At 35.9% G+C, this 19335-nt stretch overlaps 2 protein-coding genes across 3 annotated transcripts in view; one reads left to right on the top strand and one right to left on the bottom strand.

Annotated features, from left to right (window-relative positions):
• Positions 1-503: 503 nt before the first annotated feature.
• On the bottom strand, positions 504-5524 carry mrpl27 (mitochondrial ribosomal protein L27). 2 transcript variants are annotated; one of them, XM_059324757.1, is made up of 4 exons: positions 5415-5524; positions 3638-3766; positions 3458-3525; positions 504-1033 (listed from the first exon to the last, which is right to left on the bottom strand). In XM_059324757.1, the coding sequence occupies exons 1-4, from the start codon at positions 5452-5454 to the stop codon at positions 827-829; spliced, it is 444 nt and encodes a 147-aa protein (XP_059180740.1). In that variant the 5' UTR covers positions 5455-5524; the 3' UTR covers positions 504-826. The 2 variants fall into 2 exon arrangements, with proteins under 2 accessions (XP_059180740.1, XP_059180741.1); XM_059324758.1 differs by lacking the exon at positions 5415-5524 and adding an exon at positions 4502-4547.
• Positions 5525-5901: 377 nt separating this feature from the next.
• Positions 5902-19335, top strand: part of eme1 (essential meiotic structure-specific endonuclease 1) — a 17359-nt gene continuing 3925 nt past the window's right edge. Inside the window, exons 1-7 of the mRNA XM_059324850.1 lie at positions 5902-6108; positions 8157-8840; positions 9687-9814; positions 11042-11134; positions 13392-13513; positions 14575-14713; positions 19254-19335. The exon at positions 19254-19335 is cut by the window's right edge and continues 34 nt beyond it. Of these exons, the coding sequence (XP_059180833.1) occupies positions 8183-8840; positions 9687-9814; positions 11042-11134; positions 13392-13513; positions 14575-14713; positions 19254-19335 (1222 nt within the window). The 5' untranslated portion in view covers positions 5902-6108; positions 8157-8182. The remainder of the gene's footprint in view (positions 6109-8156; positions 8841-9686; positions 9815-11041; positions 11135-13391; positions 13514-14574; positions 14714-19253) is intronic.

Here is a 19335-nt window from a genome sequence, read left to right as displayed (position 1 = left end):
TAGCTTCCCTCTAAAGGTGGAATACAAAACATGTCATTGGAAATGATTTTCCATGCAAGTTTTATTCAGCTTTTTTTATTCATAACTTATGTTTTGTTTAGAAAATGAAAATCCATGTGTGACAGTTGAACTTCAGGTTAAAGAGAGCAAAAGAGTACACAACCGGTCAAAAGTTTTAGAACACCCCAATTTTTCCAGTTTTTTATTGAAATTCAAGCAGTTCAAGTCAAATGAACAGCTTGAAAGGGTACAAAGGTAAGTGGTGAACTGCCAGAGGTAAATAAAAAAGGTAAGGTTAACCAAAACTGGAAAATAATGTACATTTCAGAATTATACAAGTAGGCCTTTTTCAGGGAACAAGAAGTGGATTAACAACTTAACTCTATGGAGTCTTGGGCTATTTTGTCCATTTTTGAATTCTTTTCATGTCTTTGTAAGTCATTTTGTGTCTTTTTTTGGTCATTTTGTGTCTTTTTTTAAGTCCTTTAGCTCAACATAAGTGATTTTGAATCTTTTTTTTATTTTCAAAACACTATCATGCTCAATAAAGAATTTTAAATGTGCATTCATTTCAGAGTAGACTGAGACAATAAACTGCATCATTTTCAATTAAATTCGGGAAAAGTTGGTGTGTTCTAAAACTTTTGACCAGTAGTGTATATGACATAATTATGGAGAGAGAAAGCCAAAGAGAGGCCACGAGTCGACAATCTGCTCTTCACTTAGATCTCTGGAAACCAGTCCAAAAAAAAAAAGATCTTTCTTGATCCTGGACACCGCAAGAAAGCCTGGGAGACAATGCTGTCCTAGTCCAGTCCAGTCAGTTTTAGACCATGTCCACAAGTTTAAACTTGCCCTCCTGTTTGAGTGGCTGGACGCTGATGAAGGTCTTGTAGAGCACAGCTCCTCTCGGCAGCCTGGTGAGGATGGTGGTGACCTGACAGCTGCGTGGGTGAGGGATGTAGACCTCTTTAGTGAATCTGACGTAACCGTCCTCCAGAGCGTACAGCGTCCTCCTGTTGCCAATGCCGACCTGCAGGCAGAACAGGGCAGGATGACATGCACAATGAGAGTGTGTACATTTTCACTGCGCTGTAGTGGAAAATCTAACCGTGTGTTCAGACCGGACGCGTAGCGAATATTTCGCGCGACAACATTACATACAAAGTCAATGCAAACACGCGAATAGACGCAAATTTTTGCCGGTGGCGTGAATCGCGGGTTTCGCGCGACGCGAATGCCGCGAATGAAATAACGCGAATTCGCGTGAGTTCAATAAATTCAACTTTGGCGAAATATTCGCGTGACGCTGTGTCGGGACAGCCTATGAGCGTTGAGATTCTGGACGACAGTGACGTCATGCATCCTGGGAACCCGCCTATTCCGGAAAAATGGAGGAGAAACTTATTGTTGCGGTCTGTGGGCTTCCCTAGCTTTTTGACACATCATCACCCTCCTACCGCAGCTCCTGGAGAAGCCGGTGAAACTCTCCGTGCTGAGTGCACCTCCGGATGATGTCACTCACCCAGACACGACGGCGTGTTTTCCGACGTATCTCGGACTTCCAGAGCAGGTACAGGGACGCTATGCTTGTCATGGTTGATGACAGAATGAAATGGAGGGAATTACTTGGCGCTAAATAGTCTCTTGGGCGAAAATTCGCGAGTTATTTACTCGCGTGAGTGACGCGAGTAAATTCAACTACTCACGCGAGTAACGCGACGCGAAAATTCGCAACGCGTCCAGTCTGATGATTCATCCGTTCACTGCAACAAAAGTTTCTAGAAAGGCAGCCCTGTAGAACCTGAAAATGTAATAACTGACAAATTTGAACCAAAATCTCCTGGACTTCAGAGGTTTAATGTGAAGATGTATTAAAATATCTGACATATAGCAGTTTATATATGCGTCACAAATGTTTTGACAAACACAGAAATCTGACCAACAGTCACACTCTCTTTTCAGGAAACTCCTGCTTGATTAAGATATGAGCAGCTCTGATTTAGGAAATCCCACTCAGGGCCGGCTCTAGGCATAGGTGACATAGGCGGTCGCCTAGAGCGCCATATGCTGGAGGGGCGCCGCCAGTCACCCTCGAGGGAGAAAAAAAAAACAATAATAATTTTCGATGCCGATTGTCGCCCTCGCTTCGTGTTCTGTCTTAAAAATAATAAATATTAACAAAATAAAGAAACAGATAAACAATGACATTATCTAACTTGTGCTGCTGCGTCACGTGACGTGTGGTCATTGCCTTGCACCCCTTTAGACGGTCAGATCGCCGTCACAGATCATTGCCTTGCCCCCCTTTAGACGGTCAGATCGCTGTCACAGAGGTCAGGACACGTCAAGTGACAGACACGTTATGTTTTGATTTTTCTTGCAAGATGAAACGGCCACCAAAGCTCTCCATTGCGCAGTATCAAAAGAGAAGAAAAGAGGAGGAGGAGAAGAAGTCCCAATCTTTTTTTAAATGACGTTTTGTGTGAAGATGTTTAATTTGTATTAGCTTGCTAGCTAGGTTGAAATAAACCAACGCTAGCTTAACACAGTTAAGCACATTTTTCGCGGGGTTTGCACTTTCATCGTCTCTCTTGTCTCTAACTTTGTTAGCGGTCTCCAGCTGTGCTTCTTTGCGTATTGACTTGTAAGTTAATAATTATATAGACAGACAGTTGTAATATATAGCCTGGTCGGCACCATGGGCAAACAAAAACGGGAGTTCCACCCTCCGTGAAACAGTAAGCGGAGCTGTTCAACACCAATGGATCTCGCCCAGGGCACCAAATGGGCTAGAGCCGGCCCTGATCCCACTGCACCATTTGGAACAATAACAGGAAAGCAAGAGACCTTACGCACGAACATTAGGTAGAATAGTACAAGTAATAGGAAAACTAGGCAGTTGCTGTTCGAACCAAGCTACACGAGTAGTTAAACGACCAAGTATGGCGACACAAAATAAAACGTGCCGCTTTTCTAAGCGGATAAAAAGGAGAACTATAATGTATGGCGGAATAGCACTTGGGAGCACTTCGACTTGGCGCAGTAATATCATCACTCCTGAGGGGAGAAGATTTTTCAGGAGTGATGATATTACTTTTGAAATTTTGTGTCGCCATACTTGGTCGTTTAACTACTCGTGTAGCTGTATTTAAATAGGGAAAACGTGGAGGAGTTTGGTCGCTTCTAACTGTCCATCTGTTTGGATCCTAATGAATGAACTGGGCTAAGCTAAGTGCTAGCCAAGTGGCGCCGCGTGCCAGGGCGATTGAGTGCATGCATTGAGACGCAAGAAGTCTGTATCAACTCGTCTTACTTGACCGAATAACATGTTTTAATATGAAAAAACGGTGGAGTGTTCCTTTAAAGTGCTATATGTCAGATATTTTAATACATCTTCACATTAATACACAACAACACCCGATCAACACTATTTGATGCAGACAGTGTAACTTACATTTGCTCCTGGGTGATACCTCATCAACTTCTGTGTTGCAAGAATGTTACCCGCATGGACAAAATGACCTTGTGACAAAATGAGAAGGAATGTTAGATCACCTGAAATGATAAAACTGAGCAGTTAGACTTTGTAGGGCAGTATAGAACTTATGGGAAGTAGTTTAAAACAATGTATTACCATCCTGTTTCTTGAAACCATATCTTCTACCAGGGCTATTTCCGCCCAAGTTCTTACTGCTGGTACCAGCCTTCTTAGATGCAAACCTCACTGAGTGGAGAAGAGACGTCTGACCAGGTAGCAACACACCTGAAACAAGCAGGAAGATGATATTCATGTAAATTTACTCCTAAATATTTATATATATATCCTTTATTTAACCAGGTAAAAGTCTCATTGAGATAAAAAAAAATCTCTTTTCCAAGAGAGACCTGGCCAAGAAAGCAGCATAAAAAAGAGACAGGTTACAACATTTAAACACAGTTATTAGGGCTGGGCGATATGGACCAAAAGTCACATCCCGATATATTTAGGCTGAATATCGATATATGATATATATCCAGATATTTTTATGTCAAAGTGAGAGCAAATGTTCATTCAGAGTCAAAAGCCAAATATGAAATGTCACAAGTAGTTTTATTGAAACCGTTAAAGTGAAAATATTCAAGCTCCATAAAGTGCACATTAAAAAAAAATCTTAAATAAAAATAGCCTGTGAAATAAAATAGGCCAATAAGAAAAACAAATTGAACTATATCGATATGCGATATGGTCTAAATCCATATCACCTTTAAAAATATGGATATATCTTTTATATCGGTATATCGCAGCCCCAGTTATCATAAACAATTAAATACAGCATCACAACAACAACAACAAAGAAGCCTCAGTAGAGACTTTAAGAGCAGTCACACTAACCAAGGGAAATTATTTCTTTATCCTTTAAAATCGAATTAAATTCACCGATTGTGATCAATTTAGACAATTTCAATTCCTTTTGCAAACTATTCCATGATAAAGGGGCCTAACTAAAAGCTTTCTTACCTAACTCAGTTCTCACTCTTGGCACCAGCATCTGTACAATAATTAGCGAGCGTAGACTAGGGCTGGGTGATATATCGATATAAAAAAATATATCAATAAAATTTTCAAATGTGATATGGAATTAGACCATATTGCATATATTAACTGTATATTACTGTAAAAAAAAAAAAAAAAATCTTTCCTGCCACATGCCATCACACTGTACAATAACAAATAGCCTGGTTTATTACATACCGTTCGTTATGCACTTTATGTGTTTTTTATGCACACTGTTCATTGCACCTTATTTGTTCCATAGCACCAACATTTTTATACTGTATATTTATATTTATTCTGCACTGGAATTATATTCTACTCCTTAATACATACTCCTTCTTTAGACACTTTATATTTTATTGTATTTTTATTGTATTTTATATTTTATTGCTTGAAGTATGCCTAGATTGTTCTTTTTATTTAATTGTCATTGTCTCTGTGTGTAATGCTGCTGCTACACTGTAATTTCCCAGCTTTGGATAAATAAAGTATATCTATCTATCTATCTATAATGTATTCTGTATTTTGCCAGGTTATGGTGATTCTGGGGTCGTGATGATGGGGCCCTTGATTATTGTTGCCAAGGTTACATCAAAGTGTTAATCTGGCCCTGCCCGGTGAGAACCCACGCTGACACGGGGAGAACATGCAACTCCACACAGGAGAGCCGCAGGCGGGAGTCGAACCGGCGACCCTCTTGCTGTGAGGCTAACCTTAGTTAGCTAAGTTAGCATGTAACACATTTAATATGTTGTATTTATGTTTACAGAAAGCACAGAACTAACTGCTGAGGATGAATAACAAGCTTCACGAGTCCACACGAGCAATTTGGAGATTAACGAAGAACGTTTAAGAATACTACTTTAAATATAAATACCTGCTCTGGACTGGAGCATCAAGGACGCCAGCGCTGCCATCTTGAACGATATACGTCATTTGCGTCACATCCGGATACTTTTGCTGCGTTCATGGTCCCCAAGAAACAATGACAACACACTGTACTGTTCATCATTAACTAGCTCCCAAGTTGGCTTTTTCTGTGCTTAAGTTGTAGCTAAATGTAATCAAAAACGCTTACATCAGCTTAATTAAGAAAATACTTCAAACAAATAATATTTTAATTGTTTGGAGATTTGTAAGATTATATGTATGGGAGATATCTAAACACAACTCTGGATTAACTCTTACAAATGCAATGTTGCCATGTTACACAAATAAACAAAAGTGTTCTCTATTGTTTTCTAACATTACTTTTACTCTTTGATGAAAACAAACTCAAATATGTGTGTTAACCTTATTTAATTACAGTCTATGGTGTTAAATGACTGTCTGCGGTTAACGGAAGTCCCGCCTTTTCCTATAATCCTGAATGCAACATTATACTGGCAACCCCGGCGGGAGTTCAAATCAGCTCTCCTGCAGAAAGAAAATACACAACTTGTTCTTAAAGTGCTGTTTATTGAGCTTAATACATTATTACAAGCTACAGCTGGTCAGTACAAGTACCAAAGCTTTATCTTAGTACCTTACCTCTTAATGAACACGCATCTGTATGCAAGATTTCATAGAAGGTGAGTAAAACCACTTCAGCTACGTTTACTACACTTCACTTTGTTTACAATTTCACTACTATAAGTTCTGTTTTGGGGGTTATCTATACCCCGAATTAAGCAGAATACTTTGACTTCATGTGCAGTCTAGGCTATGATCTTTTGGATATTGTATATTGCTTGCTAACACAATAATCTTAAATTTGTCTGATTTCTGAATGAAGCTTGGTGGGGTGTTTGTCGACAGAAATAAAAGCAAGTCTGGTGTTAAGCAAGGTTATAATAGTTTTGGATTTTTCATTAGTTTTAGTTTTAATTTCGTTTGTGATTGTTTGTTTTCAAATTCAGTTAGTTTTAATTGGTTTTTAGAGTGAGTTTGCTAGTTTTAATTAGTTTTAATTTTTTGGAGAATGCCTAGTTTTAGTTTAGTTTTTATTCGTTTTAGTGTTACACTGCAAAAAAACATGAAGCTTACCAAGTATTTTCTTCTTATATCTAGCAATGGTATTTTAATTATTTTGTTTTGAGTGTAATTTACCTACTGATCATAGCTTTACGTGCTTATTTAATTATCTTGTTGTTTAAAGATTTCTTTTTAGGATTGACATTGAATAGCCCAACTGTAGTGACATTAAAATAAGTCAGCAATACTTGAAACGAGCATGTTTTAGTGGTAGCAAATGCTTTTGAAATAGCATTTAAACTACATGCAAATAAAACTCTCAATCGGAGCCAATATTTTAGGTAAAAACTCACCATATTCAATGGTTTAAAAGCTTGAAAAGCATGAAAAAGCTCACAATGTCAATCCTAAAAAGAAATCTTTAAACAATAAGATAATTAAATAAGCACATAAAGCTCTTGTCAGTAGGTAATTTATACTCAAAACAATATAATTAAGATACTATTGCTAGATATAAGAAGAAAATACTTGGTAAGCTTCATGTTTTTTTTGCAGTGTAACACTAAAACTAATAAAAACTAAATTAAAACAAAGCATTTTCCAAAAAAATGAAAATGAATTAAAACCAGCAAACTCACTCTAAAAACGAATTAAAACTAACTGAATTTGAAAACAAAAAATCACAACGAAATTAAAACTAATGAAAAAAACTTTTTTTTTCAGTTAACGAAAAAAAAAAAGAAATTCTAATTTTTGTCATTTCGTTAGTTTTCGGTAACTATAATAACCCTGGTGCTAAGAATAGCGTGATCCTTGAAGATCCAATAATCATTCTTGCCTCATATCTCATTGACATTGAATAGCCCAACTGTAGTGACATTAAAATAAGTCAGCAATACTTGAAAAGAGCATGTTTTGGTGGATAGAAAATGCTTTTGAAATAGCATTTAAACTACATGCCAATATTTTAGGTAAAAACTCACCTTATTCAATGGTTTAATAGCTTGAAAAGCATGAAAAAGCTCACAATGTCAATCCTAAAAAGAAATCTTTAAACAATAAGATAATTAAATAAGCACATAAAGCTATGGTCAGTAGGTAAATTATACTCAAAACAACATAATGAAGATACTATTGCTAGATATAAGAAGAAAATACTTGGTAAGCTTCGTGTTTTTTTTTTGCAGTGTAACACTAAAACTAATAAAAACTAAACTAAAACTAAGCATTTTCCAAAAAAATGAAAATGAATTAAAACCAGCAAACTCACTCTAAAAACGAATTAAAACTAACTGAATTTGAAAACAAAAAATCACAACGAAATTAAAACTAATGAAAAATCCAAAACTATTATAACCTTGCTGTGTGTGTGTGTTCTTGTTCTTCCTACATAATGAGGACCGGAATACGTTTTTAACCAACAGAGTGAGGACATTTTTGCAAAGTGAGGACATTTCGGCCGGTCCTCACTTCTTTAAAGGCTTTTTTGAGATTTCAGACTTTGTTTTAAGGGTTAAAGGTTACATCATAATGATAACTAATAAAAAAATGAAATTCTAATTTTTGTTATGTCGCTAGTTTTCATTAACTATAATAACCCTGGTGCTAAGAATAGCGTGATCCTTAATGATCCAATAATCATTCTTGCTTCATATTTCGTCTACAGTAACTTTTATTTGGACATGAAAGAAGATGGGCAGCTGCAGTGACTTCTCCAGTGACCTCGATGAGGAGTTTCCTGTGTTTGACTTCCTCCAGCCTCGTCGACACCACACGGAGAAACCAGACGTGGTCGCCCTCGATGGCTCTGATGCAGAAGACGCAGCAGTGAAGGTCAATGCAGGCGCACCTGCTGATGTCATGATGATCAGCAGCGATTCTGAAGACGATGCACCTTCTGTCCCTTTGGCTCAGAGACTCAAACAGAGACAGGACAATGTGATTAGCACCTCCTCCACCGTCAGGAATGGGAAAGATGCCGAGCGCCGTCCGCCGTCCAACCTGGCCGCCGCACAGCTCTCCTGCCAGAACGGCGTCCATCAGGGGGGAGCGGCGGGGGGCGGCGGGGGCTCAGACCGGCCAGATGAGGCGGTGGACACTTTCCCTCAGAGGTGGACAGACGCCTCTCACGCCAAGAGGAAAGCTGCCAAGCGCACGCCGGAGGAGGTCAGCACCTCCAGGGAGGAGGCCCTGAGGAAGAGGCAGGCCAGGGAGGAGCAGCAGAGGAGCAAGGAGCTGCTCCGGCAGGAGCAAGAGAGACAGAAAGCGGAGAAGAAAGCTCAAGCAGAGGCAGCCAAGGCCCTGAGGCCGGAGGAGTGCATCAAGCACATGGTGGTGGCTGTGGACCCAGGTACACCACAAGCATTTTTATTAATTCTGTGTCTTTTTTAAAATAATTTTGTCTTTTTTTTTGTCATTTTGTGTCTTTTTTTTTAATTTTGTGTCTTTTTTGGGTCATTATGTGTCTTTTTTAAAAATAATTTTGTGTCTTTTTTGGTAATTTTGTGTCTTTTTTTGGTAATTTTGTGTCTTTTTTGGTAATTTTGTGTCTTTTTTTTTGGTAATTTTGTGTCTTCTTTGGTAATTTTGTGTCTTTTTTTGGTAATTTTGTGTCTTTTTTTTGGTAATTTTGTGTCTTTTTTTGGTAATTTTGTGTCTTTTTTTGGGTAATTTTGTGTCGTTTTTGTCATTTTTTTTAAACTTTTTTTGCATCATTTTGTTTCTTTTTTAAGAATTTTATGTCTTTTTTGGTAATTCTGTGTATTTTTTTTGTCATTTTGTGTCTTTTTCTGTCATTTTGTGTCTTTTTTTAGTAATTTTGTGTCTTTTTTTTTTTTTATACTGCTTCCAGCGGTTAAATATGAAATGGAAAAATGGGCACCAGGAATCCATTTCATATTTTTAAAATATGAAAAAACAAGCGTTTTTTTCCCCGTATTTTTTGTGTTATAATAAAAAACAAATAACAAACAAAATAACCAGTCAATTTTTCATTATTTGATTTTTGATTGCCAACTGAAAATGGAAAGAACGAATGATACACAGATTAGTAATGCCCAGTGGGTGACTGTAAATTTATTGAAGGTTAATTTTTACTGCAAATAAAGCCCATGTGCTGTGATTTGAGGGTTATTAAAGCTTCATCATGTATTTGCTGCAGACTTGATGAAGTGTTTGTTTGTGTTTGTGTTTGCAGCTCTCTTACAGCTGGAAGGAGGCGGGACTCTGCTGGCGTCGGTGCAGGCTCTGGGTTGTAGCTGCGCCATCGAGAAACAAGCTCTGCCACGCAGTGTCAGCTGGATGAGGAGGGCTCCCTGTGCACAGGTGATAACACACACACACACACACACACACACACACACACACACACCCTAGTTTTTCCATTGTTGTGTTCTATATAAGGTGAAGCATGAATAAATAATTGTCAATTTGTTGTGACATCGTTCTCTAATTCATGGTTGAGAATGAGAAACTATTTTTTGAGTCTTGTTGTTGTTGTTGTTTATAATGTGTTGTGTAGTACCGCCTCATAAACAGTATACCATGAAATAAAAATTCAGTGTTATTGTACCATGTACACTGTAAAAAAAAAAAGTTGTTTTTATGGTAAAAAAACGGCAGCTGTGGTTGCCAGAAGTTTACCGTAGTAAATACAGTGCAACTTTTTCTAATATTACGGTAAAATTATATTAGCACTATTGATTTCACATTTAAGGTTGCCATTTTATTCCATAACATAAAAACTAAAAAGATTTCCATCAAAAGAAACGCTGTTCTGCCATATAACCGACAAGAAAATACTTCATAAATGCTGCATAAATGAAAGATTTTACCATTAAATACTACAGTATATTTTTGTTTTAGATATGGTGTTTAGTACATTTAACAGTAAGAAAAAGTATTTTTACAAAAAATAAATGCAAAAATTACAGTGATGGCTTGTATATATATTACAGTATATTTTTGTTACAAACACGGTGCCAGTGTATTTTACAGTGGAGTAATGTAATTTTCAAAGAGAAAATGTTAAAAATACTGTTTTGGCTGATTTATACATTTACGGTGTTTCATTGTTACTGAAATTGAATTAACACATTTATCATTTTACTGTCATGGTTTAGCAGTTTTTCACCGTAAAATCTATTAAAACTATCAAATGGCTTTAAGAACAGGATGATTGTGTTTTTTAATACAATGAAAAATCAAAATCTCTTTTGTACACTTATATTTACAAGGGTTTATCATTATCATTAGTGTGTGCATGACTTTGTGATGATTTGCTTGACTTCCAAAGGTAATTTTTTACAGTTTACATGTGCATTTATGCAGTATAAATGAATAGGCCTTTTACACATGCCTACATAAAAAATTGTTTCACGTTTGAATGCTAGTAAAGTTTGTTCAAAAACAGTAATATTAATAATTGTGTAATACCCTATACTGTGAAACTGTGATATTTTCCAGGACAGATATTCTGTGAGAATGTCCTGCTGTTGCACCAAAATATCCAGTAATGCATATTGAAGTACTGATCTCTGTCTGTCCCTCCAGCCTGATGATGCAGCAGCGTGTGAACCAGAGGCCCATGTTGTGATGCAGATGACAGTTGATGACTTCATCACTCTGATCCATGGCCACATCCAGGTTGGTAATCAAAATAAGATGTAACTTTAATTACCTAACAGGAAAATATAGATAGATAGAAATAGATAGAAAAACTTAATTAATCCCAGCAGGGAAATTGTGTTCTTCACAGCAGCTCCTAAATGACTAGTCAGACAGAAATGACAAGAGAAGAGAAAACATTTGAACACTTTACTGCCCTACAAAGTCTAACTGCAGTAACTACACAAAGGGTAAAACTAAGAAAAGCTGCTTTAAAGTTTTTTTACCTCTAAAGTTCTGGCTGTAAACTCCATGAGGCCAGTTTCAGTTTGATGATGATATACCAAGTAAAACTGGAGACAAGGTCAGATATATTTAGTATAAAATGATAGAACTGGATGGAACCCTCTTATATGTCTTTATTGAGCATGACAGTGAAAGTAAAAAAAGATTCAAAATCACATTTTATTTTGGACTGAAGGACTAAAAAGACACAAAATGACTAAAATAAGACACAAAAAGACACAAAATGACTAAAATACGACACAAAAAGACACAAAATTACTAAAATAAGACACAAAATGACCAAAAAAACCCCCAAAAAGACACAAAATGACTAAAATAAGACGCAATACGACACAAAATGACTAAAATAGGACAGAAAATGACCAAAAAAAAGACACAAAATGAGAAGACAGAATGACCAAAAATAAAAAATAAAGAAGACACAAAATGACAAAAAAAGACACTAAAAAAGACACAAAATGACTAAAATAAGACACAAAATGACAAAAAAAACAACCCAAAAAGACACGAAATGACTAAAATAAGACGCAAAAAGACACAAAATGACTAAAATAAGACACAAAATGACCAAAAAAGACACAAAAAGACTAACAAAGACATGGACAAAATAGCCCCAGACTCCATAGAGTTAAAGGACCTCAGTCTCCTCTGGCCCTTCCTGTAGACAGCTTCAGAGTTCTTAGTCCAGTTTGTTGTTTAAGTACACTCCCAAGTACTTGTAATCCTTAACAATGTCGCTATGGTCATTGTAAAAACAAAGAGCAACAGGATAGAGCTGAGGTAAGAGCAGAACAGATGGATAAGTATCAAATGCAGCATTAAAGAAAATCACATCATATATAATTTGTTTATAATTATTAATGTGTTGCAGCTAGTAAAGTTAGAGGTAATCTTAATTACTGTATAAACTGCTGTAAGATTTGTAGTATAATTACAGTAATAATAAGAAGTTTGTCAATTTAGAAACACTAACTACAACAAACAAGATTGTCCGTATAAGTATTAAGAGTTGAGTTCACTGTAATGATCATAAAGCTGAGCAGACAGTAATGTTTCCATTAAATATGAACCAGATGGTTCCATCAACATAATCACACATTAGCAATTCTGAAGAGCTACAACAAGTGGCCATAATAAAGATAATATTATGAGGGCAGCAGCAACAGGCAGGACTGTGCAGACATAGACATACTTTATAAATCCATGAGGGGACATTTTGGTGATACAGCAGCATAAGACAGGAATCTGTTGTCGGGTATCTGGTTGCAGATACAAATTGCCTCCAACACGGGTCACCATTAATGTTGGGAATTAAGGATGGCTTTTTTATGAATAAATGATGACCTTGCACAGGGCGTCAAATATGTTAATAAAAGGGCGTTATCATAAATGCTTTTCCTCCAATAAGGATACCAAATATGTAGGGATGAAATATGACTTGATTTGCTCTAAGTCATAGCTTGTTGGGGCACCATCTGTAAGAACAGAAAAATATAGCCAATTCACCTAAATCAGTCTCATAAAGTTACTAAACTATCAATTTGGAATATATGATTATTAATCATGAACATAATTATAAGCAAATTATTGTATTAATATTTAGTAATGGTTGAAGGAATCGTGAATTCTTGACACAGCAGAGGCCAGCATATCGTTCATAATGTACAACATTAAATAGACAGCATTTGTAATCAAAAAGGTATTTATTCTAAATAAGTAAAGCAAGCAAAAGCACACATCTATAAAGTATAGAGAACTACAAAAGAGAGGAGAGGTGAAATTAACACTGTTTTGTTTTTGTTTTATAATGTTACATTTATCATCGGAAACATGTGTTTGCCACATGACTTATTTTCCGTACTGATCCAAAACCCAATGCAAAAATCCCAAAGGCGTTCAATAGAACCCACGGTGATGCTAACTTCTGTGTTAGCCTTCAATAATACATCATTCTGTTTGCTCTCTGTGTGTGTGTGTGTTTCTACTGCAGGAAGAAAGGCTTGGCAGCTCTGGATGCGGTCCAACTCTGACGTCCTGGGTTCAGGATCAGCTGAGGCATCACCCCGACAAGATCCTCAGCCTGGTGGTCATCGAGTTAGAGAAATACTTCAAGTAGGGAAGGATGACATCCATTTCAATTCATTGTTTGGTCTATAAAATGTCATATGACAATTAAATATGGCCATGATAATTTGCCAAAACCTTAAGGTGACATCTTTAGAGTGCGATACATTACATTACATAAAACAGCAGATCTTCAAAATGGAGAGAGAGATAAAAATGATTAATCAGTAATGTAAATTGTGGATGCATTTTCTGTTTAATTCAGGCGGCAACCTCCTGGTCTGAGCAGGGAGGCAAACCAGGAAGTGCCTTAAGCTGCATTCTACCAAAATTCCAGCAGGGGGCGCTAAGTTTGGCTGCAGAAACATTTCTGTCCATTCATTTCAATGCAAAATGAGAAAACTTCTCACTATGGTCTCAATCACTAATAAAAAATCTTCTTCAAGACAATCTGATGTTAATAGTGTAAATAATGGCCCCATTTAGAAGAAAATAGAACATAAAGAATCGTATGATTTGGGGCGGGGCTACCTTTGATTGACAGGTCACTAACAAGGCGAGCCGTCATCAGGAGAGAAGCAGAACAATGCGTATCCACGGCAACATGTCAATCGTTATATAGTTATCGTATCGTTATATAGATATAAAAAAGGACGTTTAGCGGTTTGGTCTCATAACTTTGACCCTTTCACTGTATTTTCACTTAATGACAGTTTATTTGAACGTTTTGTTCAGTAAATGTCTTGTTCAGCGTCCATTATTTATATGCAGTTTATGGTTCAATTATCAACCAATCATTTCAGCAAGAATTTGTCTTTCTATTAGCCTTAAATCTACTGAGGATGAACCCTTGAATCACTCAGCTCCTCTGTGTGTGTCAGTAGAAGGCTGATTGATTAGATGAAGGCAGAGGATAAAGTGTGAATGTGTACAACATTGTGAAGTATAGCACTCCATTAAATATTTAAAAAATAAAGACAAGGAATAGCTCTTAGATAGCTTGTAAGCTAACCTGAGCCTGTCAGATATCTCAGTCAGCAGAGTGTGTCGAGGGGAAACCAGGCGAAGGGACGTCCTGAGGAAAAATATTGTTCACTTTTTGTCCTCAGATCCCAGAAGTCAAAAAGTCAGAAGCAGTTTCGAAAGGCAGTGGTGGGTGAGGAGCGAGGAGGAGGAGCAGCGAAGAAGAGGAGGAACAAAGGAGGAGCTGAGGAGCTACCGGAGGTGTCACAAGTTGATGTAGAGGAGGTAAGTCAGCTAGCAGTAGTTCATCACTAGTGTCTTTTTGGTAACACTTTACAATAACCATCATTTATAAATGGTAAACAGATAGTTCATTAATGTTTAATCATCACTTATAAACCGTATATAGACCATTTAGAATGGTAAATACATCATTTATTAATGTTTAACTAACTAAATCATTTATAAATGGCAAATAGATGTAACTTTATTGTTACTTTACCATTAACAAACATTATAAATTATAATTAAAAGTTTATTATTGTTTTAGTTGCACTCATAACATTTTTAACACCATATTTAGTATGTTAATGATTTTGAAATGATTCATATACCTTTAAGAAATTGGTTGAAAACATTTAAAGATTAAATATGTATAGCACTTTTTAAATGGTTAATAATTGGTCTATAAACCATCTATAAACATCACTTAGTTGGTTATTGTAAAGTGTTGCCATATTTTTTTTAATAAAATTGGATTTAGGGAAGTGTCAATGGAAAATGAATGGACTTTTTAATATCTAAAAATGTATGTTTTATTGAATTCTCTGCATGATTTGTAAGGGCTTAAAATCACCTTTTTAAAATTTAACAAAAAAGAAAAAAAAGGAAAGCCACCCTTTATTCAAAAGGAGCCTAAGAGTGTGTTTACTATTTGATTTGGAACTTGAAAATGTAAACATAGGATGCAAATATGAACATATAAAAAGGTAAATTTTAAATATAATAAAACTATATACAAAAAAGTCCCATAAAAACGTATATTTATCGGCTTTTCTTCCTTGTTAGCTGCAATTCAAAAACAAACTTTGTGTGAAATGACACAGAGAGCTACACCAACGCTCAAATATTTCTGTACTATCAAATTAAAACTATCATAGTCTGTATCAAGTCTGTAAATTGACAATTATTTTCTCGCTTTAACCTACTTTATCAACATATTGAGCCCAAAAATCATTAAATCCGAGTTGAAAAATCACACTATTTACTACGATAAAAACCACAAATATGCTCAATTAACTGTGGAACTTGAAAATGTAAACAAACGATCCATATATGTACATATAAAAAGTCAAAAAATTCAATATAATAAAACTTTATACTAAAGAGTCCCTTGTTAGCTGCAACGCTTCAAAATAAACTATGTGCAAAATTACAGAGAGCGACATCAACGCTCAAATATTTCTGTACTATCAAATTAAAACGTTCATATCTTTGGTTTTACATGAGCTAGGAATGTCAAAGAAAAACTGTGAGAAAGTTCAAAGTCTGTACTTTGGAGTGAAGTTGATAGCAGCGCTCCATGTGACCTGGTTTTTTTGTAAACGTCACATGATCTGATCAGGACGCCACCAATTGAAGTGGTATAAATGAAGGGATACCTGTGATGTTTGCATGTTCTTTAAACCTGTTTAATACCTGAATTCTGAACAAGAATACCTTAAAACAGGGGTGTCAAACTCAAATACACAATGGGCCAAAATTTAAAACTTGAATAAAATCGCGGGCCAACATTGAACAAATAAACCTTTTAATATATACCAAACATGTTTTGCTTTAACATTAAATATGGAACCAGCAACGCTTATAAACATACAATATATAACTAAATACTGCAGACATGCAAAATCAAATTTCAAATAAAAAACACATCAATGTCATTAATTTATTAAATAAAAATTAAATAAAAATCGTATGCCTCTTTTCTATTTGCATCCTTCTGATTTAAATATCAAAATAAAGTTTTTCAACAGGTTAATACATTTAAAAATAAAATAACAATAATAAATCTAGTATTAGCGGTAAATGCGCCGTATAATACCAGCTTTTATAGTACAATAATAATATAATAATTTGGTATTGCCTCGTGGGCCAAATAAAATTACACTGCGGGCCAAATTTGGCCCACGGGCCAGAGTTTGACACCCCTTAAAAGAACCATTCATTTACCTGATTAGTGGTATGTACCTTTTATAATATACAGCCCTTCCAAAAACTGGGATGCTGTCTAAGTAGAACAGAGTGCGATTATGCTTATTTTTGACATAAATTCAATTAAAAACTGCTCCAAGTGATAAACTTTATTGTTTATTGCAAATTTATTCTGAATTTTATGCCTGCTACACGTTCCAAAAAGTCAGGAGTAGGGGAATGTTTTCCACTGTGTTAACAATTTTGTGTCTTTTTTGGTAATTATGTGTCTTTTTTAAAAATAATTTTGTGTCTTTTTTTGGTAATTCTGTGTCTTTTTTTAGTAATTTAGTGTTTGGTCTTTGTGTCTTTTTTGTAATTTTGTGTCTTTTTTTTGACATTTTTTTAGTCATTTTGTGGCTTTTTGGTCATTTTACCTTTTATAATATACAGCCCTTCCAAAAATTGGGATGCTGTCTAAGTAGAACAGAGTGCGATTATGCTTATTTTTGACATAAATTCAATTGAAAACTGTTCCGAGTGATAAACTTTATTGTTTATTGCAAATTTATTCAGAATTTTATGCCTGCTACACGTTCCAGAAAGTCAGGACAGGGGAATGTTTTCCACTGTGTTACATCAGTTTTTCTCTTAACAACACTCAGTGAGTGTTTGGGAACTGAGGCCACTAACTGTTGAAGGTTTGAAGTGAAATTCTTTCCCGTTCTTGCTTAATATGAGACTTCAGCTGGTGATCAGTCCCTGGTCTCTGTTGGGCTCTGTTGTCCTGTTTTGTGCCTCATAATGCACCAAACGGTTTCCATGGGAGACAGGTCTGCTCTGCAGGCAGCCCAGTGTTTCAGCTGCTGGAACATGCAGAATGTGGCATTGTCTCGCTGAAATAAGCAGAGACGAATCGCAGCAAGTTCAATGATGCCACTAAAGACACAGTGGACGTGTCTCACATGTTACATTAGACCAAAGAACGTTTATGCAGCTTTGTTTATTTGCTCTAAACCAGTTGATGGAAACGTCCCTAATTTCTTTATTGCGTCATTTCAAAATTCTGCTTTAAATTCGCTTTGACTTTACTGGAAACATCGAGTGTTTTTTGCATTGGCTTATTGTTGCAGCCTTGGCAGCTTGTCTGGCTCTTCAACCAAATTTTGGACATCCCCAAATATGGTGTTTTCCTGTTATATCTGGCCATACTATGCTCTAATACAGCGGTTCCCAAACTTTTTTAGCCGTGCACCCCCTTCTATGTCCCAACCGGGTTGACGCACCCCCAATTCCCCCACACCTTCAAAAAGAAAATGCAATAAGATTTTTTATAGCCATATTGAAGGTGGAGGACGATGACAGGCTCAGGATCAGAGGCAGAAAGCAGATCAGTTGGGAAAATGTTATAACATTTTGAGCTGCGTTGAACAAAAATTATACTAGAACAAGAAGATAACTTCTTCTACGCTTCATTATAAGATCAAAAACAACCAAAAATAGATACAAAAATGACCAAAGATGACACAAAATTATCAAAATAGACACAAATTGACCAAAAATACATGTAAAAATTACCAAACAACCAAAAAATTGATGCAAAAATGAACAAAAAAATTACACAAAATTGAATAGCCTGTATTTATTAATTAATAATACACGTCTTTATTGTGTGGGGGGCAAAAAAATGAATTGTGTCATTATCAGACCGCCATTACATTTTTCATCTTGCGCACCCCCTAGCAGCAGCTCATGCACCCCCAGGGGTCCACGCACCACACTTTGGGAATCCCTGCTCTAATACGTATCAACAAACTATATTTGACCAAACTAAATTTGACCAATTTTGACAAAAATCTCTCTCAAACTCGCGGCCCGCGGGCCAATTGCGGCCCTTGTGACGATACTTTGTGGCCCCCACCTTGATATGAAAGTTTAATGTGAGTTTTATATGAATGGCACTTTACCATGTTGTGTGGAAGGTCCCTTTAATTACTTTTTTTAACAATTTTGTGTCTTTTTTGGTAATTCTGTGTCTTTTTTTGGTCATTTTGTGTATTTTTTTTGTAGCTTAGTGTTTTTTTCTGTCTTTGTGTCTTTCTGGTAATTTTGTGTCTTTTTTGTAATTTTGTGTCTTTTTTTTTGGTCATTTTTGTCTTTTTGGTCATTTTGTGTCTTTTTTAGTCATTTTGTGTATTTTTTGGTAATTCTGTCCTTTTTTGGGTAATTTTTGGTCTTTTTTTTAACAATTTTGTGTCTTTTTTGGTAATTCTGTGTCTTTTGGGTCATTTTGTGTCTTTTAAAAAACAATTTTGTGTCTTTTTTTGGTAATTCTGTGTCTTTTTTTTTAGTAATTTAGTGTTTTTTTTTCTCGGTCTTTCTGTCTTTTTTGTAATTTTGTGTCTTTTTTGTCATTTTGTGTCTTTTTGGTCATTTTGTGTCTTTTTTAAGTAATTTGTTTTTTTTTCTGTCATTTGGGTCTTTTTTTTAGTAATTTTGTGTCTTTTTTTTTAGTAATTTTGTGTCTTTTTTAAAATCATTTTGATAGTGCCTCCAGCAGCCCCAGGTAATTTGAGTTTGACACCCCTGGTTTAAAGATTAAAAATGAAAGATTATTGTTTAATTGTTCTGTCAGGCAGTGGTGCAGCTCCAGCTTCACACCGGCGTCTCCGTCCGATTCTTGTCAACCTGGAAGGACTTCTCAGATCACATCACCA

This window comes from Centropristis striata, chromosome 21, assembly GCF_030273125.1.
Source record: "Centropristis striata isolate RG_2023a ecotype Rhode Island chromosome 21, C.striata_1.0, whole genome shotgun sequence".
NCBI lineage: Eukaryota > Metazoa > Chordata > Actinopteri > Perciformes > Serranidae > Centropristis > Centropristis striata.
The sequence above is the reverse complement of the archived record's forward strand: the minus strand, read 5'-3'. Positions and strand labels throughout refer to the sequence as shown.

Bases quoted from the DNA above. Each gene is read 5' to 3' on its own strand.
- mrpl27 (XM_059324757.1), bottom strand. From the start codon at position 5,454: ATGGCAGCGCTGGCGTCCTTGATGCTCCAGTCCAGAGCAG. The intron at 3,767-5,414 runs GTATTTATATTT...TGCTTGTTTCAG, and splicing joins GATGCTCCAGTCCAGAGCAG to GTGTGTTGCTACCTGGTCAG. The intron at 1,034-3,457 runs GTAAGTTACACT...TTCTGCCTGCAG, and splicing joins GGTATCACCCAGGAGCAAAT to GTCGGCATTGGCAACAGGAG.